At 37.7% G+C, this 19,173-nt stretch overlaps 1 protein-coding gene across 2 annotated transcripts; it reads right to left on the bottom strand.

Annotated features, from left to right (window-relative positions):
* Positions 1-4,482: 4,482 nt before the first annotated feature.
* On the bottom strand, positions 4,483-11,730 carry LOC147606554 (putative protein phosphatase 2C 15). 2 transcript variants are annotated; one of them, XM_086791981.1, is made up of 9 exons: positions 11,086-11,201; positions 10,663-10,974; positions 9,766-9,937; positions 9,522-9,675; positions 9,362-9,425; positions 5,758-5,865; positions 5,549-5,674; positions 5,192-5,430; positions 4,483-5,112 (listed from the first exon to the last, which is right to left on the bottom strand). In XM_086791981.1, the coding sequence occupies exons 2-9, from the start codon at positions 10,900-10,902 to the stop codon at positions 4,905-4,907; spliced, it is 1,311 nt and encodes a 436-aa protein (XP_086648107.1). In that variant the 5' UTR covers positions 10,903-10,974; positions 11,086-11,201; the 3' UTR covers positions 4,483-4,904. The 2 variants fall into 2 exon arrangements, with proteins under 2 accessions (XP_086648107.1, XP_086648105.1); XM_086791979.1 differs by having other exon boundaries at positions 10,663-11,730.
* Between the last annotated feature and the right edge of the window lie 7,443 nt (positions 11,731-19,173).

Below are 19,173 nucleotides of genomic sequence, written 5' to 3'. Positions count from 1 at the left end.
CGATAAAATCGTGCGCATATTCCAAATTTGGACTCAGAATTTGAAGATTCTAAGTGGAAATGGCTCATTTAATAAAATCACTTATTTTTATACCATAAAAACTCATAAATTCATCTATTATTTTACAGGAACATTTTTTTAATGAAGATGGGCATGCTACAAATTGCTCTACAAAATGGTGTGGATACAGTGAACAGAATGTGGTCTCGCAGTAATCTTGCTCACCAATGGATATGCTTTGATCTCACGTCCATAGGGTTAGAAGTTGTAACACCATGGGGCCTCGTGTGTATGACCCACTTGTGCTGAATTGTTGACAATTGCTACATGTGAATTTAAGGTGTAGGACAAGTATTCCCAGGTGGAATTTTTGAGAATATAAATGCAGTTATGGAAAAAATGGATTTAGGGTTCCAGAGTTTAGGGGATTCATGTCAAACAAAGCTCAATTAAAGTAGTTGGCTATCCACATTGTATATGATGGGATGGTCCAAAAAATGTGCTAGAAGGGAAAGACCAGGAGACGTATCAAGCCTTAATTCCAACAAGAGCATAAAATCTTGTGCAGAAATGATCCATCAAAGGTAGTTGCAAAAAACTGCAAGAAGGAGATTAGATGATGGAAAAATCATGTCATCAAGGAAGAGATACCATGCTTGGATACTTGGTTGGCAGGGTGGGAAGTGAGAGTTTTCCATTGGGGTGCATGGCTACTCAAGAAGTTGGACACAAGACCATTTGTGCCAAATATGAATTTGTCAGAGAATAAACACTTCAATATGAGAGCTACACATGGTTTTAGAACACAAATTTCATTGTATGAGGCATGTGTTGTTTGCTAATCTTGCAAAGGCTGCATTACAGAGCTCCTAGAGTATGGAAGGCCTATTGAAGGATAAGATGGAGTTTTAGAACACAAATTTCATTGTATGAGGCATGTGTTGTTTGTGCTGATCTTGCAAAGGCTGCATTACAGAGCTCCTAGAGTATGGAAGACCTATTGAAGGATAAGATGGAGTAATTGTAAATTTTTGGGCTTGTTTTGGATACACAAGGGAGCTGTCGCCAAGGGGTCAAGGAGGGGATCAAGGTTCAACAAACTATTCCTCATGTGATAAATCATGGGCATCCCTACTATAGAGACGGAAAAGTGGTGAGATGGAGAGGAAAATTGAATAAAGAGTTCCATGACTGTATTGAAAATGCAAAGAGCATAATTTCAGAGGTAGTTAACGAAGTACACATCTTTTATGTTAGCATAGAGGGCTCAAAGGCTAAATACATAAATTACTATATGATTATCTCATAATTTCTAAGGTACACGTGTGAGGACTTCATGGTTAGATGCACAAGAGCTTTTCTATTTTGAGAGTTGGAATTAGATGTTCCAAAATGTTTTATAAGTTTTGAGTGCATACTTATAACTATGGCATATTAAAGAATGGTCACATGTGTTTGGTATTCTTTCACTAACAGCTATTTGTATGTGTGTGGTTTTCCTACCTTAATTATGCTTACATTGCAACAAAGGCTCAACAAGGGTACAAAATTATGTGTGGGTCCTTAAAGTTAATTCTTTCAAGTTTTGCAAACTCACTTGTTGTTTCATCAAAATTTTAAGGATCAAATAATTGAAGGGGTTTATGAATGTGAATATTCTAAGACTTCAACTTTTTGGGGCATAAACAACTTTATGGGAGGGCTCCCATCGATCACAGCATCGTAGTAAAAACATATATGTTGATGATGAGTGTGAAGATAACTAGTGAGCTTTGTCATTAATGCCTTGGCATTTGATCCATGTTTCATAAATATAGAAATGGCAGTACTTTACTATAACAATGAATTATGATCATTGTTAAGGTGTGGATGTTTTCATATGTTACTTTATAGATTATACAAATAAGGTTTTAGATTGTTGCTTTCTAGATTGCACAAATAAGGTTTCGGAACTTATGCATATTACATACTTATAAGGCAAGGCAGTTCAAATTAGAACATGAGTAGAATGAGATTAATGTGAAAATAGATGTGAAAAAGTATTTATATTTTCTATAAAAAGAAATCATAAATTACTAATAATTAAATATAAAAATGCTATTATTGATGCCTTACATCAACATGTACAAATAAGGTTTTAGATTGTTGCTTTAAAAATTACAAATTATGTTTTAGAATTTATGTGTCGAGAGTACCATCTTGATCTACTCTACCAAAACCTTATTTGTACATCAACATGTACAAATAAGGTTTTAGATTGTTGCTTTAAAAATTACAAATTATGTTTTAGAATTTATGTGTGGAGTACCATCTTGACCTACTCTACCAAAATTGTTCCATGTTGAGATTCATGTCATCATTCTATTTTATTTATTTTTGCTATGATTGAGTTCATATATCAACTGTATGATCGAAATATATCTAATGTGCTTTCAAGATTGTACATACAAGGTTTCAAATTGTTGCTTTCTAGATTGCACAAATAAGGTTTCTAAAGTTAGTTATGCGTGTTACACTGCTTGAAAGTTGTGAGGCAAGGCAATTCAAATTAGAACATGCAGTAGAATAAGATTAATGTGAAAATGGAGATTCAATAATACATCATGTCAAGCACCATCTTGACCTACTCTACTACTACAATTTATGAAGTGTATGATCCTAATATATCCAGTGTGGTTGTGTATATTTTTGTTTTTCTAGCGGGGGTCAGAGATGTGGTTGTGTATTTAATGAGAATGATGTTGACTTGTTATCATATCATGGTGTCAATAAGACAGTTCATTTCTCTCACGACCACTCGATTTTCATGTCTCGCTCATTTTTTGTTGCTCGGTGTTTTGACTGCCTCTCGTTATGACTTGCAAGAGCACCATTTTTGTCAATGTGCCATATCGCCTTTTGATCGTAGGATCTCACAAGACCCGCCCAACTGTATCTCTCAAGATGTCCCCCCTACACCTCTTCCTCTTCTCCTAGGTGGGGCAGGTTGTGCCTTGCTATGAAGAACCTCCAAGATGTACCCACCTTGCAGTGAGCACAAAACTCTACAATTGCTGCCTGCTAGCGGCGATCCCAAAGCTAGGTGGAGATGGGTAGAGCAAATGCAGAACGGGGCAAAGGAAGCGAACGTGGCAAAAGCTCAACGCTAGCGCCGCTAGGTAGATGGGCAGCGATGGTGCGCCCTCCAGTAACACCACCCAAAAACGGTGGCAAGACGGGTGACAACGGTTCTATGCGAGCGACAAGTGGTGCCTCTCGACTCTGAAGCAACAACGTTGGGTTCTGAACCGACAGGTGTGCACTTGGATGTGGGTGACGACGAGCTATGGGTGGGCAACGAGTATGGAGACTCGGGGGCCATGCTCTAACACCAAATATTACGGTTTTATGGCTATGCAGAGCAACCTCCAGCAAGTGAAGTTGGCAATGGAAACTTCATTAACTGAAGTAAAAGCCCCTAAATCAAAGCCCCAAAGGGGTACAACCTTAAAGTGTCATGTGTCCCTAAAAAAGGTGCGTCTCTTAACCACTCAAACTATAATGCTATAAGGCCTATCTGCCTAACACTAATTCCTCCCAACTCCTACATACATTTCCCCTACAAATGTATCTCCTACACTAAAAGGATAAACTTTCACCAAGTACAATTGAGTGTTTCTTGTTTAGATGGATACATCTGACATTGCTGTTGATTATGTTCTTGTACAGCCAAGACCAGATAACATAAATCTCCTATGCCAGCACAAGGCTATCAAAAGCCAAGAAAAATTATCCAACCACCAATTTAAAAAACATGGGAACGATGTATGCTCTGCACATATTGACAAAATATTTTCTTTGAAATAATTCTTTTGTATGTCAATCAGAAGTTTGTTACAGCATACCACCTTTAACTTGCACATCAATCTAGTGAGTGATAATTATTAGATTTCAAAATCATATATAAACCAAGCACTCAACAACCAATCGTTTATCCAAAGTATATCTTCAAGCTCCCGACCAATTAATACTGCCTAGCATCCCCTTGTTCTAGATCATCGCAGTGGAGTGGTCTGATAATATGTTTGAATTTTTTACTTTTACTGAGGATGACAGAAGACTAGCACCAAACAAGAATCCCAATCTTATAGTAATACCAGACAATTCTATAAAATGGGATCAGATCATATAATCAAAGGCGGCAAGAGCAAGTGGCTATCGTGACTCTTTAAGACTTGATTGGTGTCAAAAGCCCTGCCTTGAATTACTGAGACTTGTTTGGGGTCAAAGCCCTACCTTGAACCAAGTATTCAAGCCCCTTGTATGGTCTCTGGTCACTATAGTTTCTGATCTACTGCTTCAAAAGCTGCTGGCCATTGCAATGGCACGCAATAGCTTCTTCTACTGATCCAATACAAGTGTCCTATGTGAATGAGCCAGCCAGATCTGTAAAGGGCCTACCTATATAATTAGTAAACACATACGTATGTCCTTTCACACTTATTTCAAAAACACATTCATATTCAATCTCGCCTTAAGAGATTTTAAGCAAAGCAGGCAGGAGTTTGTATGGTTGTCAAAGAATAAAATCCCTCAGCACGGCAAATGGCATGCGCGGATCTTTTTATGAAAACATGTCATATCAATAATCAGCCCTCCTATCAAAAACTCTATCCTCAAAGTGGACAAACATAATAGCACCTGCAAATGAAGTCATTTACTGTGCATTGCCATGGGAACATCCGCAGCCACAAGATTATAAAGAATATCCCACTGTTATCTTCATGCAAATTCCGCCTGAAGAAAAGTACTCTGATGTGGCTAGCTTGGCTTTCAAAAGATTTGCGAAGTCACCCAAAGCCAAACTCAAAAAACACTGCCAATCCTTCAAAACAACCAAGATGGGCTAGCACTGGTAACAGCCCCTATGACACTTTGAATCCTCTTGAAGGCTGCTTCCCCTCCATTGCATCCTTTTTTAACTTGCAGCTTGTACAAAGAAACGGCCCTTCCAACATCCGATTGGTCATGGAGAAAAAAGAGCCAGCATGAACAGAAATCCCATCACTTAGGGTTATATGGATCTGACAAATGGCACAGTTGAATATGCCTGAAGAGGGATCTGACCCAAGCCTGCGGATCAACCTAGCACTATAAATACCTTTAACTATATACATAAATGGCACCCATCCAAAGATAAGACGGTACGAACCTGTCAGCTAACATCGCAGAGCCCTCTTCAAAAAGCTCTTCAACAATGCCCACTTCTCCTGGCTTGTTAGCTACTACAGCTGTTGATTCTTTAGATCTCCACCCAAACAACCACGACTTGAATTTGCTTTGTTTCTTAACTGGTGGTGGAGGTGGAACTGGAATATAATTTTCCGGTGGCATCAAATCTACCACAAGACATGTGGTATCATCCCGAAGACCTCGAATTCTTAAAGATTCCTGCAATGAAGAATTGATGGGATGCAAGGGCTAAGACAAACTATGAATCTAGCTGCACTACCACCACCTCCTTCCACAACTCAAATGAGACTCAGGCAAGGCAAAAAGTTTTACCAACCTTTACAACTTGCCTAGCAGCAAGTTCAGCAGGTAAGCCTCTGCAACATTGAGCAGCCTTATCACAACTTAATGCATCCCAAACACCATCAGAAGCAATGATCAATCTTCCCCCTGCTTTTGATAGCTGAGAAAATGAATGTATGGCTAAATAAGTTATCTTGAGACAAACAAACTATGTACACACCCAAAATAAAGAAAAATGTCGACCTTAATTTGCTTCACATGGGGTATTGGTACAATAAACTCTCCCACATCAACATCACCAATTGATCTCGACAAGCAAAGGCCTCCAGGCCAGCAGCGCAAAGGACCAATCTGCAAAGAGTCGCCACTTGTCAAGCACATCCCAGGCAAGACAAAAATCTCACACAAACTCGTTAGACTGTAGAAGGGATAAAATCCATGCCTCTAGTTAGATAAGAGTTATCCTGTCACCATGACTTGTGGACGCAGAGGGGGTATACATGGTATCATAATGCAGGTCATGGACAACAACCTTTATCACATGGTTGATGGATAGTAATCAGTTTAGGCGCAACCACTATTATTAACAGCTAAGTGCAGTTCACTCAAGTTAGGAGCCAGTCAAACAAGCCGAGTCCTTATCTGAATCTTGGTCAGAGAATTTATGACAGCCACTCAATCTGTGAGGACATGTCAATAGAATTATACCAAACGAAAGTTCACGTTATTTCTTAAACTCAACAAAAACCATTTGATCTTACTCCATGAAAGCCTATTAACTAAGCTTCAAATCATCGCCTCCATCATGCATAGCATAGACTACATGTGGTTATTAGTGTGATTGAACTAAATAGCCAGCCATTCAACCAATCATGTAAATGCCACGCCACCCGAACAAGTACAAGCACATTGTCAAATAGAGCAGACATCAGAGGTGGATATTCTGTGTGGGCGACTCCTGGAAAAGGAAGCACAGCTAAAATCTCTTCACGACAATGCTATGGTTCAAAAGGTAGCTATATCTCAGATTATTTCTTCTTCCCTTAATGAAGATTTTATGAAATTTGCCGAGGAAAAGGGTGTTAAGCCAAGAGAGCTAGACTCGTTTTTTTCTCATAAAGATGGGCGATATCACTGCCAACAATCAAGGTGTGCTTGCCTTCAAGAGACCCCTGCAGTTAGATCCTAAGGGAGCTGCTGATACCAGGATCAAACCCCTGGCAAGGAATGTGGAGAATTAAACTTCTTCGTTAGATGCCTCCACTCCTTTGCAATCTCGCTCTCTACTTCTTCCTTGCTCGGAAGCTAATAGCCGAGAAAGGGAAAGGACACATCAGCCCCAACCTGAAGACAAAGGCAAGTGCAAGCTTGAGAAAGACTCTCACCAACAGAAGCTGATCAAAGAGTTTAAAGCAAGAGATAATATGGTGAGTTCAAGGCAAAGTTCTAAACACAGATCCTACCTTCTAGCTTCAAGAAGCCAGTGGTACTGGTTCTCTCAGAGAGAGGGTGAAGGTGTGAGAACATATGCCAGCTTCTAGAAGGTTTACCTTCAGGTAGTCCCATTCATAACCATTCATGAAGATGAGCACAAGCACAAGTTACCTTGCCCATCATCCACAAAGGATAACAAATCTATTCAGAAGTTAACAAACTCTTTCCTCTCTGCCAAGAAGTTGCGTATCAAATGGGCATTGATGCAAGTTTGCACAAGGCCAAGAACAAGGCTGATTTTTAGCAAAGGAAAGGTAGACAGCCACCTTCAAAGGAGTCTCATGATGACGTAGGCTCACATGACTTTTGTTGGACTACTTCCACTGGCACTTGAAGGTAGAACAAATCAGCCAGCAGTAGAGCAAGATTTGCAACCAAATGGACAGCATGTGGATGCTCAAAATCAGCCCATTGCATATGATAATGTGGAGGACATTGTGAGGGAAGAGAGGACAGCCTTATAGGAGGCTAGATCAGTCCCCAGGTGGCTGGTCCGTACTTTGCAAGAGAGAAAACTCTTTGCTCCCCTCAGTAGCAGGACAGGAGCTGGTTCTAGAAGCTCAAGAGAACCACATCATGCTGATGCCGCTTGGATGAGTGGTCTTTGTGATGCAGATGAGCCTAACTCCTTTGAGGAAGCCCAAGAAAATGAACATTGGATGAGAACCATGCACAATAAGATGGATGCCATACATAAGAATGGCACACGGGATTTAGTTGACTTGCCCTATGGCAAGAATGCTACTGGTATGAAGTTATGGCAGCCATAGGCATGCCCCAAAAAGGTGGAAAACCTATCCTACCTATGCTATTGTGACCCAACACTGTGAAGGTGTCAAATGATCAAAAGAACGCTTGGCTGAGCCTTATATACGCATTTTGGACACCTATTCATGCTAGCCAATTGCTGTCAGCCAGCCTTAATGGACATAAATCCATTAAATGCTGCCGACCAGCCCAAAATGGCTTGCACACTTAGCCAACCAAGTCTTGATCCGTAGGGTGGATGTCCCCTATCTCCACACATGGTCTCCCATACCTGAATCCTCCTCTTCCTAGCAACCTTTTCACTGAAAACCTTGCCTTAGGTCTATGATTCCACTCCAAAGTTTTTGATGTAGATATGTGTATCTGTTCCACTTGTCCCCTGGCTCTTCATACCCTGCTCCTAAACACTTTCTTTGGTCTTCTTTTCCCGAATATTGAGTCTAGCGTCCTCACTCCACCCCTTGGATGATCATCATCCATCCCTTGGAACCATTTTCCCGAAAGCCTTTCTTGGTATGCCCTAAGCGGCATCAGATTCACAAGGCTGCCATTCTCCTTGGGTCTTGTGGATCACCACCAACCAACCTCCTCGAAACTTCTTCCATGTCTCTCCTTGGACTGTACACCTTCATTTAGAACACCATTAGTGCTTAGCATTGCTGAACCTGACGATGAAACAATGTTGCCACTCCACCAAAAGATCAAGCCACGCGCAATGGTTTCATCCATGCGCGATGCAGTAGGGGTAGGTGGGACATGGGCAACAACAATATCTCAGAATCAGCCTGAAGCTCTGGTACCAATGTTACATGCCCAGAAGCTCTGTGTCTTCTTTCAACCCTAAACACCTTTCATAGGAACATCTTGATGCAAAACGCAAAGAAGAGATGGAGAGAAAAGAGAGAGAGAACTATATTTTCAGTATATTTATCTAGTACAAAAAGTTTACATAGTTCTAGCAGCCATAGGCATGTCCCCAAAAAGGTGGAAAACCTATCCTACCTATGCTACTGTGAGCCAACATTGTGAAGGTGTCAAATGATCAAAAGAACTCTTGGTTGAGCCTTATATAGGCATTTCGGACACCTATTCATGTTGGCCGACTGCTGTCAGCCAGCATAAATCCATTAAATGCTGACAGCTAGCCTAGAATGGCCTGCACACTTAGCCGACCAAGTCTTGTTCCATGGGGATCCTTTCTGGTATACTCCTGTGCCCTGCTCATGCCCTAAATGGTCTGTTTATCTGCTGCCCTTCAGGGATTAGCATGTCCATGTTCATGCACATGACAATACATATATATATATATCACCATGAGGTATAAAATAGGCAAAACAAAAGGGAGCCGTCCCTCAAAAATGGTGTGTATATGTGTGTGTGTGTGTGTGTGTGTGTGTACACACACACAAAACAATATACTTTTACATGTATATACATGTGTATGTAACAACTCATCATGATTTTCAACAGACTCATCCGTGCTCCCCACCAAGAGAGCCTGAAAATTTAGCTGCTATCACATATGCTCGTTTAAGTACCAAAAACCTTAGCTCAAGTAGATCAACCAATAAGACATGCTTTTTACCTCAGCACCACCAGCAATGCTAAGCCTGCCAACTTCACCGCCACTCTTTGTTACGCGGTCCCTTCTGCAAATTTTCAAAACGAATACATTTGATAAATTTGACTAAATAACGCACAAACAATTTGAAAAAACATATAAGTATAAATGCAGTCCATCTTACTCTTCTTCATTGTCCTCCAATCTGTGATCCACGGTCAAAGTAGAGATCTCGCCTCCTTGAGGATCAAGAATGCATCGTGAATCTCCAACTGAAGCGACTGTGACAGTCCATCTATCAACCACCACAAACGTGACCGTGGTTCCTGAGGTTTGTCCTGAGATGCCATACATAATTAACAATGGCCAATAAGATATACAGAAGATTTCATCTGCAAGGCTTCACAAGTCCAACTGCCTAAACAAACCTTTTTGCTGGAAATCTTTATCTGTCTTGACAAAACCTGCTACCAATGCTCGTGGCAGTGCTGCTAGCCACTCATCTCTACTCAAATTGGAAGAAAGGGCACTCAGGACATCGTGTAGCAGGTTCTTTTTGGCATAAATAGCAGCAGAAGCCCCATTGTGACCATCCAGTACCTAATCAGAACCAAATTTTGATATTTTTAGGGCACCAGAAAGAGTGAAAGGCTCCTCTTCACATATCCCAAGGAAAAGAGTGGAATCTTGACTTTAAAAGAGTATATTCCCACATCCACCAGCAACCACAAGTATGTGCACTCACAGCTTTGCACAGACACACACATACACTACAATGCACAGCCACGGTAAATACAGTAAAACCTCCTCCTTGACAACTTTGATTCCAAACCACTCGAATACCAGTCGTTATTGAACACAAGGAGTTTGTGAGCAACATTGTTTCAATATTATCATATATTTCAATTACAAACATCCAAGCATAGTGAAATTTTCAGTACTTTTCTCTGCCATTCATGCACTATGGACGCACTTAGATGCATATAACATACACAAGCATGCTAGCAAGACAAAGGGCAGTACACTGATGTGAACAATGTAGGTAAAAGGACCTATGACATCATTAGTTGTCATCAATATGATAAGGTAAGTAGTTTAAAGTTCATGAGTGGTGCAAGCAAAAAAAAAAAAAAAAGGATCTACGGAAGGGTAAGTAATTTTAGGTTTATGAATGGTGCAAGCAAAAAAACGGTGGCTTTGCCCAGTATTGTCATGACATTTACCATGCACAATCACTATGCCTGCAAGATTGAATGCCTATGTTAACAATAAAAACCTTCTTCTCAATCAAAGCAACATTGTGTACAAAACCTGGCTAGACATACCCCGAAGACTGCAAAGGTGGATGATCCATCTCCAGGGACTCGCTGGCAGTCTGTTTTCACCAGGGTAAAATCTTCTCCTTTCTTGGCTTGAAATGCCTCCCCATATCGTATGACTGGGGTTTCTACTTTGTCATTTTCGAGCTCAAGCTTTAGCAGCGAGGCTAGAGGTACCATGTTGTCTGCCCTTTTATGGCCTGAGCTGCCCCTTTGCTTGGTCTTGTAACCATGGCGCGATCCCATGGTAAATATACCTAGCTCAGAGCAACATCTAGGGCGGCGTGCAACGATAAAATCTCTAAGGTTTGCAATGATCTACACATTCACTATGGTTTGTGATCATCAAAAGACTTGGACGTTGTTGGAGGCCTTTTGCACTCTGATAACAAGAAGAACAAAGATCCTCTGAGAAAAATGAAAAAAAACCTAAAATCTTCGTTCTGTCGGCACAGCCGTTGCTGGAGTCAACACTGATCCTCCTGATACCTTAACATTCTTTATCAAAGCAGAGGAGATCCGTCCTGAGAATGGGCGTAAGGATAAATCTTTCGCTTAATCAAATCAGCAGCAACTAACCAGTAGAGAAATTTCAAAAAAAACAAGTATTCGGCAGAGAATGGTTGCAAGAAACCCTCAAAATACAGGCCTGCAGAGCTCTCGCCGGCGGGGACTACGAGAGGCCGGATGTGTACGGAAGGCGAGCTTAACGATTTATTGGAAGCTTTGCAGTTCCGGCAGCAGAAGGGAGAGGTTCGGACAGCAGATTCTGCCTGCTAGCGTTTCTATTGTTAGGGTTTCTGCGATTAGGATTGCGGTTTCCTGCTGCGAGGGTTAGGGTTTCTGCAGAAGATCGCTATCTGGAGCTTCGCGCAGAAGACAGAAAGGCAACAGAAACTGATGAGAATCTGCAGGGAAAGAGAACTTGAATCTTGACCTCTAAAAACAAGTATGCCAGCATGACATAGAAACGCCATACTTGTATGTACATATTATATATAGAGAGGGGGATAAAGTCGAACCTTTTAAAAAAAACACATATTTGACATAATTAGCCAACAAATATATATATATATCAAATATTTGACATATATACATATATTTATATATTTGTTGGGTGATTATGTCAAATATTTGATCCTATCATATATATATATATCAAATATTTGACATATATACATATATTTATATATTTGTTGGGTGATTATGTCAAATATTTGATCCTATCCTATGATAGGATCAAATATTTGACATAATCACCCAACAAATATATAAATATATGTATATATGTCAAATATTTGATATATATATATATATTTGTTATATTTGTTGGGTGATTATGTCAAATATGTGTGATTGGGTGATTAAAAAATATATATTAACACATATTTGACATAATCACCATTTGACACAATCACCCAACAAATATATATTAACACATATTTGACATAAATACATATATATTTGTTAACATAAATACATATATATTTGTTAGGTGATTATGTCAAATATGTGTTAATATATATTTGTTGGGTGATTATGTCAAATATGTGTTTTTTTTTAAGGTTCAACTTTATCCCCCTCTATAATAATAATTATATATATATATATAATTATTATTATTCCCAAAAAATAATAAAATTAACACTATTACTTAAATAACTTTGATGTAGGTGAGCTACAATCCTTGCATTCACCAAAATCCACTCCAACACACCTAAATCCATTACAACATTGCTCCTCTACCTCACTCAATTATTTGTGAATCACGCTCAAAACCAACCTTCATATATGCTACCTTCTCACCCTGGAAATTCTAGAGTCTCAGTCTCAAACCCACAATCATGTAGCTTTTGCTACACCTACTAGAGCCTAGCCCCCACACACCATGGAAACCACAATCAACACCTACTTGGCCTGCCTAGCCTAATCCACATTGATCTCCCACCACTTCCTTCATGTGAGGGATGCATTGCATCGTTGTCCATTTGCATCGCTTCCAAATGGACAGTGATGTATTGCGTCACTCTCCATTTGGAAGTGCACCAATGCATCACTATCCATTTGGAAGTGCAAAGTAGCTTGTATAAGAAACGATGTAAATTGTCTCACAATATCTCAAACACTCTTTGACTCTCGTACTTCAACTATGTCAAGCATGAAACCTGATTCCATCAACTTTTTGTGATCACCACAATTAGGATGCTACACATCAACCTCAAGCATTTTTTAGGTAGACACTGGGACAAAATAAACCCATTACATTTGCTACCCACTATCATATAGCTTCTCCACAACAAAAACTAGGCCAACACCTACTAGGGCCTAACCCCACACCATGGAAACCAAGTCAACACCTAGTTAGCATGCCTAATCCTTACTGATCTCCTTACCACTTCCTTCAAGTGATGGATGCATGGATTTTATGAGATTCAACTAGCAGAGACAATTGTAAACTATCTGTCCCTCAATATCTCAACTTCTCAATCACTCTCATACTTTGGTTATGTCAAAGGCTAATATGAATCTTCTTCCATCAACTTTTTATGATCACAATAATTAAATTAGTAAATTGACTCACTTCAACCTCAAGCAACATTAAGGTAGACACACTATGATAATTAGGTTAATTCACATCAACCTTGAGTAGCATTAAGGTAGGCACACTATGAAAATTGTTGTCATGATGGTGGGGCATAATGAATCCATTATGTAGGTATCCACCTCTGCTTATTCACATCTTAATCTGTAAGTCAATTATTGTGAAATAGTGGCGCTGCCACATGAGCAATGTACTTTGTTCATATCTAAAAGAGATTGAAATGTTGAGAATGTCTTTGTCGATAAAAATGATAACATCAACACAATTACAAAGGTGTGAAAAACATACAATATATTGGATTATTATAACAATAATACTAATGCAACCACACAAATGTAAGTGGTATCCTAGTTGATTCCACCTAGCTTTGCATCTCTCTCTCTCTCTCTCTCTCTCTCTCTCTCTCTCTCTCTCTCTCTCTCTCTCTCTCTCTCTCTCTCTCTCTCTCTCTCTCTCTCTCTCTCATTGAATTTTGTTTCATATATGGATGCTTTGTGGGCACTTGAACCTTGATAAAGTACATCTGGTACATCTTGGTGATAATTGGAATCTTGGTTGAGGAGAAATCAACATTTTGGTGCTATCAACATTTGGATGCTTTATGTTTTCATTTTATGACTAAGCTTAGCCTCAAGATTTGGTGGTTGGAATCTCCATACTATTTCTAAGGTTTCTACAAATTTCCAATTTTAAATTTAAATGCTACAATTTATCAAATTGGATTTCTCTTCCTTGTTTTCTATAAACTATTTTTAATTATCACCTTCTCTCCTTCAACTTGCCCCTGAATGGAAAGAGATGTAAAATCATGTATATTTACATCATCAAAATTTTGTAGCCATGAATAAGACATTGGTGTCAATAGACATGCTAGAGTTTGGGTGCTGGAGATAGTATGAAAAAGCAATTACCACTACAATCCTACCTTGTAGCTGTCAAAAAGTGTGTTTAAGTTGCTTGGATGGGCAAATCATTCCATTAGAATACCTTTGTATGATTAGGAGGATCTTCTTATGATTACATAATCCTTGTACCTCTTTTTGAAATGGAGTGATTGTTAATGATGATAAACTCTATCAACGTGTTAATGGTCCCCCCCAACCCCAACCCACCCACCAATGGGGTATGATAGGACAAGGAAAGCATGATACATTATGCCTATAGTATTTTTTCTTAGCATATGAACTACTATTAAGTCTACAAGTTAACAAGTTGATTAATATTTTACAAGGATAAAAAACTATTGTATTTTTTCTTAACATATGAATTACTATTAAGTCTACAAGTTAGCGGGTTGTTTAATCTTTTATAAGGATAAAAACCTTTAGTGGATGGTGTGCAAGCAAGTAACATGACTCTCTTTTATGTGTTCCATGACATTTGGTAGCAACTCTAACAATCCTCCCCTAAAGCTTATAACTCTTCCACCACTTGCTCTAGCATGTCCATGTTTTAATCCAATCCACTAACCCCACTCTACTCTATGCTGTTGTTGACCTCCATATTAGGTTAGAGTGATTGAAGAAGATATAAAAATGAGAACTTGAGGAAGTGGTGGAAGAGTCAACTCTATCTCCTACAAATGAGCTATAATAACCAAAATCTTTTGATGGTATAGGGCCTAGCCTAGCATGACCTTAAAAGAGGAAATTTGGTTGTATTAGAAAAGAAGGAAAGCTTAATCAACCTCTTTTTTTTAATGGCTAAGTAAAAACATAAGGCCACTATGTGAAGGTTTTCTTTTAATTGATGTGTCTTAATTACCCCCTCTCTTACAACTGCAGAATTATTTATGCTATACAAGAAAAAATAAAGGGAAATTTGTAAAAATAACCTATATTATGACATATAAAAATTAATGCAACTTTAAATTCACTTTTCATGATTAGAATCTTGACTTTTATTGTTACAATCAAATCAAACATTTATTTGACCTTATATCACTTTAACAAATATCACTGACGATCACCAATCCAATTGATTACATATATTCTATGTATAATCTACACATTCCAATATTTAGAAAAGTATTATTACATAATTTAATACATACACATCGAATGCACATGCCTTTTTCCCCAACCTATTTGTTGAAATAAGGAATTGGGCATATATATGCCACTCACTTAATTACAACTCCTATCTTCTTAGTGATTTCATGGTTTAGTGACCTGTCTTGTTATGTATTTCTGATCACATAAATCTTACAACTCATGAGCAAATGATCACATAGATCTTACAACTCATGAGCATGTAGGTAAGTTAATAAGCTTATGAAGATAAATAAAGGGAAAATTGTAAAAGTAACCTAGTATAGTATGACATATAGAAATTAATGCAACTTTAAATTCACTTTTCATGACTAGAATCTTGACTTTTTATTGGTCACAAGTAAAACTTTATAACACTTTACCAAATATCACGCACTAATCCAGTTGATTACACATATTCTATGTATAATCTACACATTCCGATATTTAAAAAAGTATTATTATATAGTTTAATACATACACATCAAGTGCACATGCCTTTTTCCTTAACCCATTTGTTGAAATAAGAAATTAGGAATTAGGCATATATAGGTCACTCACTTGATTACAACTATCGTCTTAGTGATTTTGTGGTTTAGCCACCACTATCTTGTTATGTATTTCCTCACTTTTGGTAGCAAATGATCACATAGATCTCACAACTCATGAGCATGTAGTTAAGTTAATAAGGTTGCAAGAAGAGTTCCTTTACTTTAAATGCTTCATGGCATACTAGTAGCGTATTGTTTTTAATGAAAGTGCATTTTTAAGTATCAACATGATTGAAATTTTAAAAGCCAACAACCATTTATATTTCAAAGATAAAATTCTAACACTTTTGAAGCTCCCAAAGAAAAAAGAGAAGACATAGGCTATAATCAATGCTTTATTCTCTAAGCCCAACATGAAACAATATCTTTGCATTTCTTTGATAATTAACACATCCTATAATAGTATGAAACAATGATATACACAACTAGATTAGCATTTGCAAGGTCAAAATTTTTGAGTGTAATGTTTTTCATCTTATAAGCAATGTAATAACACTTGTTGATGATAATAATAAAAAAAGATGTAAAATAATTCACCAGACAAAATCAAACATGAAGCTACATATACAAAGGTGAATCAAGAAAATCATTTCACCCAGTATAATTGTAGGATCACTTTTAAAGTACCTTACTTGCGACAAAATACTACATGCAAGCAAAAAATATCATCATTCTAGATTAAATATAGTTCCTTGTGTGATGATTGAATAATCGAATCTTAAAAATGATAATGACCAAAGTTCCTAGAGTTTGATCACCACTAAAGGGACATAAAAAATGACTAAGACTGATATGCACTATTACTTGTCAAAGCGCGTGACTAAAGATGAAAGATTTTTTGGTGCACATTTGTATAGTGTTTATGGTAAGATTCCCTCTCACTGCTATATCATAATTGCTACTACTAACTAGGAAAAAGTAAGGGTCACAACATGAATAAATAAGAAAAAAACTCTATGTGCAGACATCTTTACAAATGTGGGCATTAAGGCATCAAAATACACTCATGGGCATTGACATGGAGTTTAATAATTGTAGATATCATTCTAGTCAAAGTGAGCTCCTTCTTTTATAAAGCACTTTTCCTTATTTCATAACATTTTTTTTAAAATGTGACTTAAAACTCTAGTATTTCCACTTGTAATTATTAACAAAGGTACCCTTATTGCTCCATTGAAAAAAATAATGAACATATTTGTTTTGCTCTACCCTTTTTTGGGGCTAAATGTATCAACTATGTCCACCATTATGCTATCATTTTTACATAATCCTTTTAGGTAACTTTGTTCCTTTTCCATCTTCACATCTCTCACATTTTTCAATGTAACTAGAAACCAAAGAAATCATCATATAGGCTTTTATTTGACAAGCTATAAAGTCTTCATGCTTCCATAGTGACTTGTCATAACTCCTTGATGAGCATCCATTATATTTCATAATTGTTTCCCATTTGAAATAAAACCATTTTTAAGAGTATGGTTTTTGCATCTTGAAGATATGCTTGTTGGCAAAGTCTGTATGCTCCAACAAAATCTATCATTTTCTGCATAAAACCTCTCATCTTTAACTAACATGTAAGGCCATTCTTTTTTTAAAGTAAAGGCATCAAACATTTTCTGCATAAAACCTCTTATCTTTAACTAACATGTAAGGCCATTCTTTTTTTAAAGTAAATGCATCAAACACCTTGATAATGCTTAATCCCAAAGTGAGAGTCTTACAATAAACTACTTGCCATGCTTTGGCATTAAATTATTTGTACTTTGTAGATGATTCAAAAGTCATTGATCTGTATGACAAGTAGTAAATAATGCCTCTAATTCTTTACAACTTTGACTAAGTCATAAAGTACAGTATGATTTATTTTCTCATTGAAATAAGCAATTGAGTAAGAAAATCTTGAATAGGAACTTTATATGTATCACATTCCACTTCAAATCCTTTTTAGTAGTTTGCCAAGGCCGTTTACAAGTACATTAGCTATCCTTCGCTTCATTTGTTGAAATGCATTCTCCCTTCTTCATTCCATTTAGTTGTTAAAACCATTCCTTTTATTGTCACACTCAATGAAGCTCCAACTTTTCAAAAGAGCTTTGTAAACTTCATGGAAGAATTCACCATTTTATATACTAGTACTCAACCTGCGCATTGCTGCGGTATGTAAAAGACATTAAAGAAGTGAAGTGCAGGAATGGAAGCCGGAATACAAAGGGTCAAAAACGTCAACATCACATGCAGATAGATAATAGCAATCGAAGGGATTTCTTCCTCTTATTTTTTAGAAATCCAGGATTTCTCTTTTCTCTCCTCTCCTTGTGCCTTGGTTGTCCATGGTTAATATGTAACTAGTACTCAACCCGCGCCTTGCTATGGTATGTAAAAGACATTAAGAAGCGAAACGCAGGAATGGAAGCCGGAATACAAAGGGTCAATAGATTGGATTTTTTCCTCTTATTTTTTAGAAATCCAGGATTTCTTTTTTCTCTCCTCTCCTTGTGCCTTGGTTGTCCATGGTTAATATGTAATAGATAGATAGATAGATGAATTCCTAGAAGAAGAAGCATGTGGACTTGTAAGTAATTTCTATGTTACTAAAAGTAATATAAAAATACTATAATAGCCTTATCTGCAAGGAGACATGTTAGGTACTGAAGTCGTCGGAGACTGGTTGAGGATATGGATAGCCATAGCCTTATCTGCAAGGAGACATGTATAAAGAAGTGTGCCTTTAGCTCATAAAAAGTACATGTGCTGAAGTCGTCGGAGACTGGTTGAGGATATGGATAGCCATAGCCTTATCTGCAAGGAGACATGTATAAAGAAGTGTGCCTTTAGCTCATAAAAAGTACATGTGCTAATGGCTTAAGATTATATAAGATTTTTTTCCTTGCATTTGTAATGTGCTGAAAAAATATTTAAGGTATTTTCAAGGCAAAATTTTAAATTTGAAACTTTTTTGTGAAAAGGTGCCTTAATGATGATCATGGGGAAGACTATGTTTTTAGAAAATTTTTCGGACTTGATATTATTTTTAACTAGTAGATTGTGTTGAGAGTAATTTCGTATTATGAATTTGTTTAAAATCTATACGTAAAGAGAAATGTTTTTACAAAATTATCGAAAAGCCACAAAAGTTCCTTTTTCCTATAAGATAGTGTTCATGTCACTAAATTCACTCTTTCCCAAACGTGCTCACTTAGAAACTATAAAACTCTTTTAACAACCTCCACATGCTCTGAGAGGCCACCATGAGACCTCCATCAAGACTCCTAGAAGAGAATAGGGAAACTCTCCACCCAACCGTCGCCGGCTATAAGAACCCTAGCCAGCTAAA

The sequence above is a fragment of the Cibotium barometz genome, chromosome 57 (assembly GCF_041138505.1).
Source record: "Cibotium barometz isolate CiBa-2024 chromosome 57, ASM4113850v1, whole genome shotgun sequence".
NCBI classification, from domain to species: Eukaryota; Viridiplantae; Streptophyta; class Polypodiopsida; order Cyatheales; family Cibotiaceae; genus Cibotium; species Cibotium barometz.
This window is presented reverse-complemented; position numbering and strand designations above follow the sequence as displayed.